Raw genomic sequence first — 18955 nt, 5'->3', positions numbered from 1 at the left:
GAAGTTAATGCACCGTCAAAATGAGATAATACAATAACAAAACCAAACTTTCCTTCAATAAACTATAAAATTTCCATTCAAAAGACTGTGTTGGTGAATCAAGAAAAAAGAAAGCCTGGGAGATCTTACCTGTATAGTACGAATAAATGATACAGAGACTCTTTCTTCAAACTCATTAACTGGAGTATATAAATTCAATACTTTGACAATCTGTGAGAAATGAAATGATCAAAGTTTTCAGCATATGATCAAATACACACTGGGTGCTTATAATCTGGAAAACTAAAAGGATCTGTGCATACAGTTTATAATTCTACTCAGGGCTGGGTTAGGATAAGGGGAGAGGGAGCTAGTCTAAAGCTACATCACGTGAGAGCAGGGACACTGTTTTGTTCTTGGTTGCATCTCAGTGCCTGGGATATTACGGAGAACATTATAAACACTCAAATATTTATTTGACTGTGGATGACTGACTTGCACTGAAATGTCTTAGGTTCTAGTGAAATCTCTGTTAAGGTCTGTATAGGTATATGTCTTCTCTGACACACATGCAGTCAGCACAAAGACCCAAGAAGTGGCTAGGGGACCTCCTCACTTCCCTGAGCACCACGCTTAAGGAAGGCTGCCTTACTGCACAGCAGGGCAAGGTGCTTTACCTGGGCCGTGGTTAAAGCACTGCACATGGAACAAATGGCTTCCGCATCATCATCTGTCTTCTTTTTCACTTGCAAAAGCTGCGCAGCCTGAATGAGAGGTTCCAGGGTTTCTTTAGCCCCACTGTTCATCAGATTCTTGTCACGCAGCCACTCTTCCAGTTGACTGACATTGTACCTGTGCCAAAAAAAGAGAGAGGGAGAGAATGCAAATTCTCTCAATGTTGTCATAAATGTCTTAATTTTTTATGTATGGCTTCGTCAGGAATCTCAGTTAAAATGACAGGCAGTACTTTTGTTCAATTTTCTTAAATCTTACCAGCTGTGCTTAAAACTTTATTATAGCCATAAAGTTTATAATCATAATTATATAAGAGTAAGTGACTAGAGAATATAATTAACTTCAATGAAAGGTAGAAATATAGCCATTACAGCAAAAGTTATGAAATAAGACTTGCTGAAAGACAAAATAGAACACACAATATGGCTATGTCCTTCCTTATTAAACAGTTGACCGAAGAATGCTTTCTAGCTTCTCTTCCAACTTCGGAGGGGAGAATTGATAACCTTTGAGTATCCCTTCCTCCTTATCCAAGTCAAATTCCAAGTTAGTCACCAAAAACAAGGTCCTCCCACATAGACCTCGTGCTCCAGCCTCTTTTAGGGAAGAGCCTGGGTGATGCGGTAGGGGCCTGAGGAAGCTTAGGGGCAGAAGGACAGAAGGGGAAGTGGGGTCACTGGAAGAGACAAAGACCCCAAATATGGAGAAAGACATGGAAACTACACAGATGCCAAGGTTACAAGAGGTGGTCAACAAGTGACAGTGGTTTTCATACTAAAATGCTAAATGGACACACGGTCAACACTGCACAGTCAGGCAAATAGGAAGCAGTATGATATTACAATGGTGCTTCACATATATAAACAAAGCTTACAGAGAAATTAATTCTACTACCTGAGTGGAAGACATTATCTTTCTAACTTTAACTACAATGGCTGTGTGTCAGAACAGAAAATTTGAAAAGAATGCCAAGGTTTCCTGAAATTAACTTTTATAAGAGAAATCATTTTTTCTTCTCTTTGCAAAGATTCTATTTTAAAATAAATGATTTGCTAAAAAAATCAATTCTGTTATGATTATGAGGTTATGCTGAGGAGTGGTTGGGCATAAAATTAGAGAAGTCAAACATTAGAAATCTTCATTATAAAGAATGAGGTATTTTGTTATGTAAAATTAAAACACACACAAAAGGTGAGGAAGCAGCTATCTCAACTTTAAAAATTTCCCATCATCTCTCCATTTCCTCAAACAAATGAGTGTCACAGGGGAGCAGGGTTCCCAACTCATGGTGGGTAGAGCCTGTTGAAAGGCATGGTCAGGAGTGGTAATGAATGAAAGTGGAGAAGCGCAGCCAGCCAAGAGAAAGCAGCTCCATGCCTGGCCCTCCAGTGCTGCCCGGCTCATGGCAGCAGATATCGGGTGCAGTGACCTCAAACAAGCCATCAGCTCTGGTGTTTGCTCACCTGATCTGCATGCCTTTACTCCAGGAGCACATGTCCTTCCGCAGGAGGAGGTTGTTCAGGGTGATGGCCCCAACGATGTAGAACATCTGCTTGACCACCTGCTTGATCAGTTCGGGGTCCATGCCGTGCTGACACATGACCGAGTGGAAGGAGTTGAGCTGCCGGAGGATGGAGTCCAGTGTGTAGGTGCCCTCATCAGCGATGCTGGAGGTTCGTTTTCTTAGCCCTGTGGGCTTCACCCCAGACACGCCCTGAATGGTTTCATGCTCCAGCATGCCAGAGACTGTGGGAGTATTCAAGTGTTAGAAGAGAAGATGTGTGTTCCATGCGCATACACACATGCTCACACATGCACACACATCCTGTCACACATCCAATTGAGGAAAATGATCTGAGTATCAAAACAGAGGGAGAAGGAACGTCCCAAAAAAGGGCATCCAGATTTTAAACTTTAATGAAGGAATAATTGTTAAATGCAAAAATTTACCATGAAACTAAGAAAACTTAATGGTGCATTTTCAAAAACAGGAAGCAGCAGCCTTATAACAGTACAAGTGTGTGATATCCTGGAGGGTTTTTGAGAAAGATGTAGCAGTTAGGGAAAAGATAAGATATTCTCCAGGGATGTCTCCAGGGGTCTCCAGGCAAACAAATTAAGTAGCAAGAACAACAGGAGATTGGGCAGTAGTTGTGGAGGAGTCTTGAGAGGAGATGGTCATGTGGGGCTGGAGAAATGGGCCATTCCTTGCCCTGACTTTCCACAGTAGCAGGGAGGCCTCGGGTTAGCCTCAGCTTCCCAGAACTCCATTTTCTCAAATCCGGGGCACTGTTGCTCCCTCCACTGTGCCTTCACAGTGTTTGGCCTATGCCTCCTCTAGGATGGTTGTGGGATGACCACCGCCTGGACTGACAGCCCCTTGACACCAGGGGCCATTCACGATTCAGTTTTTACATCTCCTACTCATTTTATATCTCACAGTGCTAAATGCAGCTTCCACAGCACTAAACGCTGACACAAAACACTGGTGGTTGTTATCACATCACTGGAGATGGGGAAAGTGGTTTCAAGTGGGACATCTCAGAGGTAAACATCTTATTTAGCCAATAAAAATAGGCAAAAATAAAGAAATATTAGCTGAAGTTGACCTCTGCATCTGTGTCACCTCTTACAATATAGTTGACCTAGGTCACTTGAGTATACAACTTTAGGGGAAAACTGAAGAACTGACGACTGAAGTTGTCCCCTGAAGAAATCACTGCTATCTCCCATGGCTTCCTCAGCCTTTTTGGTTTCCAGTTGGTTAATTGGGGGCCTACGATGGGAGATGGAATACTAAGGGCAATGAGTAAGTTGTGGGAATGTGGAAGACAAACGGTTAGGAAAAGAGCATTGCTGGGAGTAGCCTTAAGAAGGTGCTGCTAATTTGCCTGAAGATAACAAAGTTTGATAACTTAAAACAAAATTAATTCAATGCATTCAAAATTAGCAGCCTACAATTTATACATGCCTCCCAATTCCTATTTCATGTATGCTACACATTCTGAAGGAAAAGAGGTAGTACAGAACATAAATACACACCTAGAGTGGGCATACACATATAAAAGAGAGGTACGTGGACTCACAGGCCTAGGTGAATACACATATATAGAAACACACATGCGTGCACACCCCAGTCACTCAACCACTGAGAAAGCTACTTTAAACCAAATTGCCTTTAACAACTTCGTAGGGGCCACGAGATGTACAGCCCACCATGGAGTGTCTGAGACCTATATTGCCATGGTGTTCCGCAGCCCTTTGACTATACCTAATAGGCAAAGTGCAAACTCTCCCCAGCCTCCTTAGTCTTAGATAGGCCCTGAGGAGGCTCAGTGTAGCAGCTTCCTAGACCAAAGTTTAACATTTTAATTTTTGAAAGCTGGACAAGGTATGAGGTATATCACTGGGTATAAAGCATAACCTAGTCTCAAGGGAGAGGTCTCACGCAGTGGGGAGATTAACTAGATACTGCCGTTTCGATCATGTGACAGCAGTGATTCTGATGTATCCCAGTTAGTCATGGCTGGGGTTCTGGGATTCCTCAGCTAATTTCAGGACTGGGTCTTACTACTTTATGTTCTTCGTATGAAGAAACAAATGCCACTGGTGGGCACGTGAGGTAGACAGACCTTGATGTCAGCAATGCTCTCGCCTTACCGATCATCGGCTGAAGGATGTTCTCTAACACCCGCACGAGCTGCTGGTAGATCTGAATGGCCAAGTCACTTAGCACCTGCCGGTACTCAGCCAGGTCAAAATTGGTGAGGCAGTGTTCATTCTGACGAGATGTGTTGTGTTTCATAAAGCCCTAGAGCCATAAAGCAGAGTTACTGACACCCGTGAAATAAAATGTCTCTTCTAACTCCGTTTGATCAGATGCCCCCTGCTGTCTTTCCTCTGAAGAGTTTCTTATGTGCTCGGCTCTTGAATGCCAGGCAGTTTCTCAAATGCTGTGTGTTTGTTTCCATCATATTCCCCTTCCACTGCCTACTAGCTTTTGAATAATATCTAAAGTTGGCAAGCTAGCAGTCCATGAAACAAGATGAGGGAACTTTAATTTGAAAAAAAAAATGAATGAGTTATGAAGCAACACATTTACTTTCAAACACTAAATTATCTAAGGTACTAATCTCTTTAACTTCAGTACATTATAAATAGTCCTATTTATAAATATTGCACCTGAAGGGCATACATCCTCTTCTTAAAACAGACTAGCTTCTACAGAGATTGGTGAATAATTTCCCTTTATTATATTTCACTGTAACCATACATGATTTTCTTTTTTTTTTTGAAGTTTTTTTTTAATGTTTTACTTATTTCTGACAGAGAGAGAGAAAGAGACACAGTGTGAGCAGGGGAGGGTCAGAGAGAGAGGGAGACACAGAATCTGAAACAGGCTCTAAGCTCTGAGGTGGCAGTCAGCACAGAGCCCGACGCGGGGCTCGAACCCACGAACCCAGAGATCACGACCTGAGCGGAAGTCGGACGCTTAACCGACTGAGCCACCCAGGCACCCCCATACATGATTTTCAATCCAAGCTTAGAATGTACTCTTTTGGTGGTATTAGTAAAAATGGGAAGTCAACTATACACGCAGGTACTTTTGTGAGATGTTGCCTGACAAAAGGCAATTGCCTGTTTGATGGATTCTGCACATAATCAAGCATGTGCCTCCCTACAAACTATCTAACAACAAGGTCAGAACTGGGGACTGACAGGACAGTTCATGGCCCCTAGGGTCTGTCTGTCTCACCTACTCAGGGAGCACGTCTTACTCATATTTAGGTTTCTCATCATTTGCCCAGATAATCCCCTGCTGCTAGCCTCTGGTGGCCCAGAAAATACCACCACTCAGCTTCTCTGGCTGCCCCCCTGGCAAAAGATGGAGGCATAGTGGGCAGTGGTCAGGGGCACAGGCTCTCAGAGGTGGGCAGGCCTGGAATTCCAGTGCTGCTCCTTATGGCTAAGAGGACCTGGGCAAACTGATGAACTTCATCGAACTTCAGTTTCCTCATCTGTAAAACTAGGTTATAATTCCTACCTCACAGAGATGTTGTAAGAATTAAATAACATAGAGTAAGTGCTGTCTGATATATACTGAGCAGACCTCAATAGTTATTAATAGATTGCAGAGTTTTCAAATACTAGTTTTGAAGTCTAGTAAATACCTGATGAACATATCACTACAAATAAAAGTAAAACAGGTTTTCGAACCAGTCTAAAGAGACGCGACTTAACTTGATCATCTTTTATGTATTTGGAAAGGCCAAACTGACAAATCTCTTTAAATAGTTTAATATTTCTCATAACAGTCCTTGAAAAGCCCACTTACACATACTGATAAGAGCTTTCACTGCTGGTAACAGTGCATTGACAAATGCTCGTTTTATTTCTGCTATGCTTCCTCAAAATACACACTCTCAGAGGAAAGAAACTACTCCAGCCGCTCTCTAAATCACAGTTTCATAAATAATGAACATCAAACAAAGCTATAACCTTCCAAGCCACCTCTGAATTCAGGTTTCTAAATTAACAAATGGCTAAATGTTTTATACTTTAAAATTTTTCCCTAAAAAGGTCAGAGAAAGTATATCACACTGGTTTTTTAATCAAGGTTTTCTCACCTCTTCTCCACTATACTGCTTCAAACAGTGCAAAAATCGGCATGTGTTAGAGAGCCAGAAGGAGACGGTTTCAAAATCATCACCTCTTTTCTGAAAGAGAGAAAAAGGCTAAATTCACTTTTCCTTAGGGAAATAACAACCTGAAAGAAACTGAACAGATACAAGAAGGCCTCAGTTACATTATAAAGAATTACAAAAATAAGTCACATTGCAAAGTCTTACATCATTGCTAGACAATTTCAACCCTGACTTTGCTGGTTGTTACTTTGTTTGGCATCTATTTTCTTGCCATTAGAAAAGGATGCCCAGTCATTCAGCTGATGTCAGTTTAGCGGTCCCTTTCAGCAGAAAAAAAATGCCTCAAGCCACAGCTTACTCCAACTCACTTCCCTCAGGATTACTAAGGGGATCAGAAAGGACTAAAAGCATAAAAGGGAATCACAGACTATGAAATGCTAAAACCCAGATTAGGTTACAAATCTGGTCAACTCCTGAGCAGAGGATGAGCAGGAGATGGAGGAAGTCCTGCGCAGAAGAGACAGGGGAAGCTGAATGGCTCCTCATCAGAACCGGTGCACATGGCAAACAACCAGCTGCTAAACCAAAACAGGGACTCAAGGCAAATACACTTCAATTCAAAACTGGGATATGAGACAAACTCACATCAATTTTAAATGGTTTCAAAAGGGTGTTATATTCTAGTACCTATCCCTTTTTAATTTTTAAACAATTTGGTTTCATAATTAGTTAAACTACATAAGATGAGAGGGAGAAAACATGATTTGGTTTTGCGGTCTTTGCAGGAGTTGACTTGAAAATTAGTAAAACTTGCAGGCTAGGTGCAATATAGCATCAATACACCAAAAATGAAATGAGTTTTATCAAAAGACATTCATCAATTTTTAAATGTTAAATTTTCAGAAAGTCCCTGTTTTAGTGACCACCGTACAACTACAGAGAAGATCTGCACAGCAGGGATGGAGAACCAGCATTTGTCAAATGTTCACTCGCAGGGGCTGCAGGGAAGGTGTGTTCAATGGTGACAGAGGTTCGGTTGAGGGGGAGATGAAACAGTTCTGGAGGTGGACAGTGACAGCAGTGGCACAACAATGTGAATGTGCTAACGGCACAGAACTATGCATTAAGAAATGGTTATGCGGTAAATTCTGTTATATATATTTTACTACAATTTAAAAAACAGTGCATGAAAGACATCTTAGATTTGAAAGCATCCACTGGGCATATTAACTATCTACTTATCTCCATCCTAAAAGTTCTCATCTAACTTCAGTTAGATAATCAGAAAGCAAAGTGCTTGGAGAACATTCTCTTACCTCCTCATAGAAACACGTGAGTTAAAGCTAAGTATAATGTTCATTGTTTTTCTAGAGAGGCAAGAGGAGTATTATGCAAGGTGATTCAGTGATTACTGAGTTATGCAGGGCTTTCTACTCTATTACATAATTCTGCTGTTTTTTCCAAATCTTTCCTCTTTGTTACTATTTATGTGTTGCTTCTCACTTGGAACTGGCCATTTCAGGTAACAAGGGAAATTATGGGGTGAGCTGGAGAATAAGAGGATGAAAAGTTGGAAGAAAAATTATAATGTTTTTATCAGACATCTTTTTATATGAATGAGACATATGGTATTGAGCTTATTTAATACCTTTTTAACTAGAGCACCATACTTCCTAGATATATGGACCACACTAAATATTTTTAATTTACTTGTAAGACCTCAAAGCAGACTACTTCTATTTATGGAGAAATTTAATTTACTCTGCAATTAAGTAAAATTATATCAAATTAATTTTGATTACTGTTCAACCCAAGCCCCACTATAAAAGAAGGCATACAGACCTGCTGCAAGAAAGAATACTTTCTATAGTGGAAGTTATCAGTTAGGACTGGAAAGTGTTCATATCTGGCAACTTAGCTCCAGCTTAAGGAAGGAAAAGTACCTTGGGGCAGATTCTGTCATCATTAAGGTTCATTATGAGAATTTTGTTGAATATGAACTGACCTTTAATACTTTTTTGATGCTGTTAATTGTTGATGTTAGCAATGACCTTACTTTCTGATCATCATTCAGGTAGTCAGCATGTCGAACACACATAAACAGGATATATGCTGGTAACCCTGGAATCAAATTGACTGCCACACCACGTGGCTTCAGTTCTGAAAGGAAATGAGGAAAAATAATCTTACATAACACTCAAAGTCTTCAGGAGGAATGTTTTGTAATACAAAAGCACAGTTCTTGTGAAAGAATTCAATCTTCAGGGTTAAGAGGTCACACTAAGAAAAGAAGCATATTTAATAACTCATTAAGTGGAGAGATTGTCTTAGTTGGGACTTATGAATCTTAGTTGTCTATATAATGACAACTCCCAAGTTTATACCTCTTGCCCTGACTTTTCCCTTGAATTCCAGTGTCACTTATCAACTGCTTTCTTGACACCTCTGCTCAGGCTTATCAAATTGAGTTCATTCCAAACCAAGCCACTGGTTCCCTATGGAACCTGCTCTCCCAGGAGCTGTTTCCTTCTCAGTTAAATGGCAATTCCAGACTTCTGGTTTCTCAAGTCATAAGCTTGGTCAGTATCTTTGACTCCTTTGTTTTCTCACATCATATGTCTAATCCAATAATAAATCCTGTTGGCTTCTACCTATAAAACACATTCAAAATCCAATTACTTACTCTCCTGACTACCTTAGAATGGACCAGCATGTTCTTCTCCTGGACTGTAGTGATGGCTTCCAGACTAGTCTCCCTGATTCATTTGCTGCTCCCCAGTGGTATATTTTTCACACAATGACCAGAGTGACTCTATACAAAGATGTAGGTCAGATCCTGTCACTCTTGTTCTGAAAATCTTCCAAGTTATTTCTCATCCATTTATAAAATAAAAAATCTTCACTATGGTCAGTGTGCTCTGGCCCTGTTCCCTTCCCCAGCTCACTGTGCTCCAGTAACATGAATCTCTTTGTTGTTGGTTGAACATGCCAGGCATGCTCCCACCCCAGGACCTACATACTATTTTCTGCCTAGAATGTTCTTTCCTCAGATATCAGCATGATTTGCCTCCTTACCTCCTTTGACCTCTGTCCAAAGATCACCTTACTGAAGACAACTTTCCTGACAGCTTTATATAAACTAATACATTTGCCTTTACTCTTTATCCTTTTACCCCATTATATGTCTATTTTTTCTCTGTTCCCCCATTCCCCAGTCTAAGATCTAGGAGAATAGGGACTTGACTTTGTTCATTACCCAGTACCTAGAAAATACTTAGCATGTAGTAGGAGCTCACTAAATGTTTACTGAATTGAGGAATCTTTGTTAACTCTATGATTAAAAACCAGAGGCTTCTTAACATTTTTGCTAAATAAAGATCATGCTGAAACTTCAGTGCCTCTGCCCCTATATATAGTACTCATGCCATGAACACTGGGAACATTAAATCAGGTATAATTGCCAATCACATTGCTGTCACCCCACACCTGTGGGGAGGAATGCTATGCCAAAGCTGAGAGGTGCTTCCCTTTTTTGACTCACCACTTTCAGACTGTGTGCACTCCCTACTCACCTCCTGCTGTCCTCTCACTTCCCACTGTTCCCTTACTTCCCACTGTCCCTACTCACTTCCCACTGTCCTCTCACCTCCCACTGTCCCCAAAAGCGTGTTTGTGCAGAGCCAGGAGGCTTACATCCAATCTTAACCCTATGCTGCTCTGAGATGCTTCCTTTATGTCCATTTCATCTGTCCTTCCATTGCTGGGATCTTTTCCTTCATTCTTTTGTTTCTTCTCTATTACCAAACTGTTGTTCTGGACATACTTAGTTGTCAAGGAAGCAAGGAAAAAATGAGACTCAGGAATTTCAGTGGCCAAGAGCAGTGGTGTTCAACTGTGGCTACACTTCAGAATCCTTTGAAAGATTGAAAAAAAAAATACTAGACGTGGCTAGGCTCTTCCCTCTAGAGATTGTGATGTAATGAGTCTGTGACGGGGGCTATACATTACTACTTCTCAAAAGCTTCCCCCGGCAATCTAATCTGCAGCCAGAGCCGAGAAGCTTGGACTCAAAGAATCCTGATGGGTGGATTCTAGGCCAGGCTCTCTGCAGGTTGACCGCAGTGTGACACGGTCAGGATGCTCCTGCAGCAGGATCACGGACACTGAAGACGAAGAAACCAGTGTTCAATATTTCAAACATTAGTAACTAGTCTTTCCCACTGCTGACAAATGTGCTAGAGAGACCTTTTATTCCATGCAGAAGATACTTGCCCAGAATCAGGTTCTTAACAAGCTTTTGCTCATCCTCCTTCTTGTATTCCAGCATTCCTTGGAAATCCTTCTCTTTCCTAGGAATGTTGACTGGACGGATGGGTTCATCAATGATCTGTCCTGGGGATATGTTCTCCATCTGGCCCACTTCATGAGAAACAAAAACGAGAAGAAAATATTTTCCAGGTAGAAAAGCTAAGAGGGTTCCGAGGTCCAATAATTTTAAGTGAACTCTGTAACAACAGAAGTTTGCCATATTTGCCACTTAATTGTTCTCTCTTTAAATATCTTTTTCTGTGAAAATTGAGTGGATAGATGGCAAAATTATATGGTGATATCACCCTAACATCCACTAACACTTGGCTACCATCAACATCAAAGACCCTTACTTGATTTAAAAACATTTTTGTTTTGTAATAAAGTTTACTTTGTAGTAAGATTAAATGTCCCTGAAGTAAGTGGTTTAACTTCTTGGTTAATTAATCAGTACCATCATAATGGTTAAAGACATTTAAACTTTAATCACAGAAGAAAAAAATAATATTCTAGGAAGAAGCAGCAATATTAAAGATTCCCTGTCACATTTAGCTCTATGAATCAGTCATTCAAGAAAAAGAACATATACTTTCACTGTATCATTGTAATCAGTTAAAACCACATCAAGACAACTGGCAGAATAGTATTTGTTCATACTGGCTGATGTGTAATGTATCATTTTTCACAAAGGCCTTATAAGGCAAAGACCCAACTTCTTCCTGCTACCCCTCATCCCCAAATTACGAGCAGATTAAACACTTCTATTTAATATGATTTCCTAAATATTATTCTGGTTTTTGCTTATTTCTTTTTAGTCCAGTGCTAAACATCTTAACATGAAGTTGTAACCATTTAAAGTACAACTGCTGGTTAACAACCCTTTTAGATGTTAAACATGGTCACTACTGTTAATGGCAGGTGCTACAGAAGGATTATGCTAAGGATTAAAAAAATGTCTCCGGTTTCATCTCAAAATTGAGAATTAAATGAGAAATGCCAGGGAAGGAAAGGGAATACAGAGTTATGGTGGTATTTGTGGAAATATGTGCTAATAAGCAGGTTTTTTTCTTCTCTTATCTATAGGAGGGGGCAGTTAAGAAATCTACTTAGGCATATTAAGTTGAACCTGTCGTCAAACAAACAAAATGCAGCTCAGAAGCATTAGAAAATTTAATGCTGCTGATTCTACAAGGTATCAGTAGAGCTTCCCCTGTCATTCTGGGCAATTTCCTATGTTAGTTCTGGGAAGCCAGTTCCACAGGACAAGGTTATCACGGAAAACACCAATACCTGCCAGTGTTCCTGCTTACGTGGCAGAGAGCCAGCCTAAGTGACACCCCGTCCACCTCATGCTGCAGCATCACACACCAGGATTACCAGCGCTGACAATCACCACCGTCCATCAACACTATGATATCTAAAGAGTGATCATATTGTGATGGGACAAGTCAGGACTGTGGCATCTAGTGTTTCATAAGCATGGCAAATTGTATGTCTCTATGCAGGAGACAGGCGCTTCAGCCTATTTAGTTTTACACGAATTACTTTTAGAATCACTTTAAACACAACACCACAAGCAATCAGCACACAGTGGCCTTCACAGCTTATGTATATGCTGCATGTAAAGTACAAAAGAGTGAAATCCCTGTCATCTATGTTACTAGATGCTTTGAGGCACAGAAACAACTCTGAGAGGGGAAATTGGGAGGAAACATATTCAACATATTATAAGTTTATCAGTAAAGGTACATATTTGGACTCTATATAACCCAGAAAGAATGTTTTAAACCTGCTGATTTCATCCACTGAAGATGAGATATACCATTATTTTATATAACACTAAAGAAGGAAAAACAGTGCCAATTAAACTGTTTAATTAAACAGTTTAATTAAAATTAAACCCATCAAGAGTTTTTGAAAGACGTAACCTAATTTGAGATGTTAAAATGTAAAAATCTGTATATATCAGAAATTATGAACTATGGTAAATATTTTTATTGGATTTCATGTTTCAAAAGAAAGCTTCACTTTTTTTTTTTTTGCAAAACCTCTAACCAAGATATTTTTGGTTCTGTACAAAAATGTCAGAGACAAAATTTGCCATACTTTCATTAAAATTTTCTCTCTGCCTTTGAATTCCCCTCAGAGATTTGAGTCTTTACAAAAATTCACAGATAATATATAGATGTCAGCTGAACACAACCTTGATTTATTTAGCAAGCTATCCAATTAAAATAAAATGTCAAGCTTTATCTACTATCAGAAAAATATAAGGCCAGAAAGAATAAAGCCAGGACCACATCTTAGTTTTCAAAGACTCAAAAGATCTTGGGGTTGTTTGGTCCAACGTTCCTTCTAATATGGACTTTCTTCTAGAAAGACCTGAAGCAATCTCTATTTTCATTTTCTAGATTCTTTATACTTGAGGGAAAAAAATATTCCTGAACCTTTTTTGTTCTAGAAAAGGAAATTGGATAATTTTTTAAAAGTTAACTTTTCCTCACTTTGGTACCAGAAAGATCTTGATTTCAGGCTTAGTAGAGACAGTCAAATAAATTCCTAAAGGAAGAGAGGTTATTTTGGAAAATATGAAATAAAGAGAGAAGTCAGTGGTCCTGAAAGGCTTGGGTTCTAGTTCCAGTTTGGCTACTAACCGCTGAGACCTTGGCAGTCACTTATGGTTTCTGAATCTGTTTTTTACTCCCATGAAATAATTAACTGATTTCTAGAATTCTTTTAGGTATAAATTCCCTGACTCCATGAAAGTTGAGAAGGAACACCCACTCTTGGATTAAAATATAGCACAAAGCAAATCAAATTTTGAAACACTCTCAATTTAGCTTTATAATTTCTGCTAAAAATTATGTATGTTGGCGTTTTTAAAAAAGGCCACAATGGCTTCTAAAAAAGTCTCCTTAATTAAGGGTAGCCCACAGGAGGAGGCAAGAGTCTTGCTATTTTAAGCCAGAAGAATTTAAGTATATTATATTTAGAGAAAAATATAAGAAAACTTCTAGTTGTTAAAAGATGCTTTGTTATAGAAAGTTGCCTGTATTTTTTGCAAAATGCAGGATAAGAAATTGGAAGAGAAAAGTATTAGAAGAGCTTGCTACCTTTACTCTCTAATTTGGGGGAGGGGGAGGGACAATGCACTCAGCACATGCCCAAGTCACATACATCTATTTTGTTTTATTCTTTAGATACTAATCATTTAACTCAAAATACAACTTTTCTTAAGAATATGATAACTTTGTTTAATCTATGAAGTGCCTTCTCAAATGCTACTTATAGGTTTCAGAACACAGCTGGCAAGACAGTTTAACTGATGAGAGTGATTTTTTATTAATAATGCCTTAAAGTTGCTGACATCTTGAAATATTCTGACCTATCTCAATTTAAAGCATATATGTCAAAAAAAGCTGAGTAAAAACTTAAAATAATAAGGGGCTTTGTTATTTATGAAATTTTACTAATGTACTACAAAGAAGTCATTAGAAGTTAAAAATAATTGACTAGCTAATATCCTTAAAATCAGTTATTTCAGACACTCTGCTGTCTAATTATCATCTCATGATATAATTAAAGCAGAATTAAGTGCAGAAAGGGTTCTCCAAATAAAATTTTTTTAAAAGTTCTGTCGATAGACATTATAGTCCACGTGTGTGTGATGTGGAGGCTCAGAGTTTTAATGTAATATATGAATCATGTAATGCTAAAGGATTATAAATTATGACTGCAAAGTAACCTATATGATTTCTAAACAAATATTTCAGCATTTGTATGCCCAAAAAGTGTTATCCTCTTCAAAGTAAACATCTATGTTGCCATTCTACATATTTCTGTAACTTATTTATTTGTTTAACAAACACTGAAGGAATGATTATCATGGGTCAGACACTATGCTAAATGGTGTGAAAACAAGGGGAAATAAGAGGTGGTCCCTATGCTCGGGAAGCTTACGTCCATTGAGAAAGCCAGTAATTCAAACAGAAAAACTGCTAAAAGCATGACAGTGAAAACCACAAAAAATGTGAGCCACTGTTGTGCACAGAGGGCAGAGTCATAAAGCCCATCTTGGTGATCAGGAGAGGCTGGCTGTGCTTGAGGATGTGACATATGACTCTGGTCTCAAAGGATGAGCAGGACTTGACCAAGAGAAGTAGGAAGACCCAACAGAAAGGACAGTTAGGACAGGCCTGGAATGCTGGAAGAATGAAAAACATACAGAGTTAACATGGTAGACTCTTCTGAGCATTCCCAGTGATGGGGACTCTTCGTTCTTTGGGCCTAGCAGACACTATGCAGAGTGACATTGGGAGAAGAGACAGGTAGTCAGACTGCACAGTATCATTTCTGGTCAAAATCACATAGGTTTGAAGGTAATTCCAAATAGAGTTTCTAAATCTCTCGAACAATGAGAACATTGTTGAATATACTTAGAACCTGGCTTTGTCTCCATTTACTGCTATATCTCTGGTACCTAGTTACATACTTAGTGAAGGAACAAGCATACTGATCCAAGAGACAAGATTCATTTGTATATAATAACAATTGATACTTGATCACTTTTTTCAAGGTGTTTTCCCATCATATACAAACCATAAAATGTTAAAAAAAATTATTTCTTTATAATCAAAATTCATTTTTTCTTATTTACTTCTCTTATTTTCTCCATCTCTTTGAAGATGCAGACTTAGTTTTACTCATCTTAGTATCCCTAATACTAGAAGTAACAATAATAATAATAGTTAAGTTGTATATAGCATTTATTATTTATCAGGAATTACACTAAATACATTATACACATTAATTTATTTCATCTTCACAAACTGTCACATAGGCCACCGTGATCATTCCCATCTACTGAGTGGGAAAACTAAGGCATAGAGAGGTTCAATAGCATGACTAATAAAAGAGCTGGGAGCTGCAGCCAAGAAGCTTGGCTACAGAATCCATGCGCTTAACCTCTATGTTATACTGCTAAGCTCAGTGTCTGGCACATAGAATACGGTCATTAGATGCTTGTTGAATGAATTCTCTCTCTTTGCAAATTACCACGACCAGGAAAAGAACATTTTTCCCTACCCGGCTATGGAAATTTCCACTCCACGGAGGCCAGGTCTGCTGGTCTAATATCATCCTTAATATCTGCAGGCAAACCTGTTAGACCACTAGTATAACAAATACAAAATCAAGATTTGGCAATTGTTATAAAAACATGTTTAAATACCTTCTAATTCACCAATTTTTTTGGCAAATACTTTCAGTTGTTTTTTCAGTTTCCGAACAGTCTTATCTTGTTTTTCAAGCTGTTCCATCAGATCCTAAAGATTAAAATGAGAAATATAATAGAAAAATCAAAATGGGCCTTTGAAAAGGCATAGAAGGAAAGCAGACACAAAAATCACAGGAACAGCACTGTTAGTTTTACATAAAAGCTCCAGAAAAGCTCAGTGGTGGAGCCACCACCTGGCTAAAACTCGCAGGCATGGGAAAGGCAGCTACAAGAAAAGCCAAATGTTAAAATACACACTGCCATAAGATCCTTTACAGCATGATGGAGAGCAGGCTCCCCGCAGAGTCTTTTCCAGCAGACTCCATGTGGGTAAAACAACTAAATGCTCAAAAAAATGCACTGCTTTTCCAGTAGAATGTTTTCTTTTGAGGGGGAAGAGGCAAAATAAATTTTGACAAATGCTCAAAAAGTTTTGTGGGAAGTTATAAGGATGGCTAAACATAGGTCGGGGCTTTTGATGGACACCTGTGTGTAACAAGCACTGTCTCCATGAGACCTACCCTTTGGAGATGGCAAAATAAGTCCTATAACTTAATAAGTTTGGGGAATTAAAAGGTCAGTTGAAAAAATAACCATAGGAAAGGATAAAGAGTGGCATAACATACCCTTAAATTTCACAGGTGATATAATTTTGCTTATAGAGAAAAAAGGGGACACTTCCAAATGCTTTATCCCCCCCCCCAAAAAAAAAAACCAAAAAGGAAGGACAAGAAAAGAAAACAAACAGTACATTCAAGGAGAAGAGGTAAAAAAAAGAACTCTGTGATGACCGGCTAGTTAATCAAGAATTTTCAAATCACAGGCATAGTTAAGAGATCAGTAAGAAGAAAGTCGGTAACAGCAGACTCAAAGCTTAGGAGAGAAGTCAATCAGTGCTATCTGTGGTTATTATTCAGGTTATGGTGAAGAAAAGCATTTACAAACACAGATACTCATTTCCTTTCCAGTTGAAGGCAGTGCAGATTTAGCTACTAGACCACTGATTCAAAGGGAACAGGTGCTAACATTTCAAAGTGTTCAGTTGTGTTTCTTGGATTGCACTTTATCTTTCAATCACATTTTGCTTCCATCACACTGTAAGCCTAGTGTTAATAACAAATCCAACGTGACAATGGACACAAGACACTGATAGAGGTGACACCACTGGCTAGGAGACAGCTGTGGGAAGAAACAGGTTTCGTGAAGGTTTGTGAAGAGATTCCTGAGGAGGGGCAGGCAGCAGTGTGCTGTTCGGTAACAGAGGCTACAAGTAGCAAGGGAGACAACAGAAATGCACTCCGAGTTTACATACAATCATCCGCTTGTAAAGTGAAATCCGATATGATTGATACTTCTTAGGATCATCTGCATATAATTCCTCAAAATACTGAAAAAACAGGCACAATGGATATTTGTTTTTTTCTGTGTCTTTGAGGGGAATGTGACCTCTCAGCAAAATCAATTTAAAAATATTTTAAAACCCAAATAATGAAACTACGTATTCTTGAAAGGCTCTGCTTTGTCACCTGTCATTGCCTTCTGATCTTTCCGGTATAGATGATTCTAATTTTGTATGCATACATACATACACCGATATTTTCACATGCTCAGAGAACACAGGCTATGGCTCAGGCAGCATCATTTAGCAGGTAAACAGAACGGTAGCCCATATTCCTCAGATAAAGCTGTTATTTCACTACTCAGACCTGCTCACAAGTTGTATTTTTTTTTCCTTGCTGCCAGCAGCAGTGACAAGGGCAAGAAGGCAAATAAAATGAAAGGAAGGATCATGGCAAGGCAGCACTCTTGTCTGGAGTTGGAGAGGCTGGTGAGATGCTGTGTGCCTTCCTGCCCTGAGAGGCGGCATGGGGAAGGCCTGCAGAGCACGCTCCCAAGGGGAGGGCAAAAGGCCATCTTTGTGTTTGTGTTGGGAGGCAGGTAGTTAAGAGGGTTATGCAGGGTAGAGTCTCTAAGAACACTAAGCCTAGGTCCACTGCTGCTTTACTATTCCGCTCAAGCGTTTCCTAAAGAAATGCACAATTATGAATGAGAAACTCTATAATGGTTTTGAAAAGTGCATTATTCCCTACACCTAAGTTTGAAACCATTTTCCAGAAGCAGCTGGCCTGTGGAGGCTTTTCTAAAACTCAGAGAAACTCATTAACTAGACTCTTCCCCTTGGAATTTGAGAGCTTAATTTATTATTCTATTAGCTATGAAAAACTGCAAAGAAAATACATCCTGCAGGCAAGGTTGTAAAAGAAATGATTACTCAACTTAGTAAAAAAAATAAATAAATAAATAAACCTTTGGAAATTTGCCATCCAGAAGCATCCTAATTTCACGGTTTCACCTTGTATTTTAAGATAATCATTAATAAGCACAGAATTTATACACTGATCAATCATTATAATTTAGCATATTTATCACTTCTTAGGCATTCAAGCACTGTTAGTTAAGCAACAATACACTTGAGAGTAATAAAATGACATTTTAAAAATATTCCATGATTCAGAACATTTCCCCCAACGAATTAGTGATATTTCAGTCACTTTGGAAAGAGTCCAACACCTGCTTTCACGTGCCTCTCCCATTCCCACAACAGAGCCTCACGCAGCAAGCTGTCCTCAGAGGGACACAGAGTGATAAGAATACTTTTAGGTTTTGCGTCTAATTAACATAAAACATGGTTGAATAGGTGATACTAGAAAACTATTTGTAATGTAAATGATCACTAATGAGTTATGGAGTGGTAATTCGGAGTGTTAAATCTGTAGAGAAAATCCAAACTTTTTATTAAAGTCATTAAACCCTGAATTAAAAAAAAAAAAAGACAGGTCACTACCAATTCTTAATAACTTGTCTCAAAACTAGGCTGACACTACAATATAGATTTTATATAGAAATGTAGTGTCATAACTTTTCAATGACTTTTAATTTAATACATATATTTATTAAATGTAAGTAGATTTAAAAATCTGTAATAAAAGTTATTTTGTGACAGAAATATTTT

General features: G+C 38.8%; 1 protein-coding gene across 1 annotated transcript in view; it reads right to left on the bottom strand.

The window, feature by feature from the left end:
* Window positions 1–18955, bottom strand: part of MYO5A (myosin VA) — a 164523-nt gene that overhangs the window by 6302 nt on the left and 139266 nt on the right. Inside the window, exons 33-41 of the mRNA XM_077764363.1 lie at window positions 17255–17329; window positions 15898–15991; window positions 10632–10778; window positions 8365–8519; window positions 6342–6431; window positions 4375–4525; window positions 2178–2460; window positions 657–831; window positions 130–210 (exon numbers count right to left, since the gene is read on the bottom strand). Of these exons, the coding sequence (XP_077620489.1) occupies window positions 130–210; window positions 657–831; window positions 2178–2460; window positions 4375–4525; window positions 6342–6431; window positions 8365–8519; window positions 10632–10778; window positions 15898–15991; window positions 17255–17329 (1251 nt within the window). The remainder of the gene's footprint in view (window positions 1–129; window positions 211–656; window positions 832–2177; window positions 2461–4374; window positions 4526–6341; window positions 6432–8364; window positions 8520–10631; window positions 10779–15897; window positions 15992–17254; window positions 17330–18955) is intronic.

The sequence above is a fragment of the Crocuta crocuta genome, unplaced genomic scaffold (assembly GCF_008692635.1).
Source record: "Crocuta crocuta isolate KB4526 unplaced genomic scaffold, BGI_CrCroc_1.0 scaffold102, whole genome shotgun sequence".
NCBI lineage: Eukaryota > Metazoa > Chordata > Mammalia > Carnivora > Hyaenidae > Crocuta > Crocuta crocuta.
Note: the sequence above shows the minus strand (reverse complement) of the source record. Positions and strands in the feature narration are given on the sequence as shown.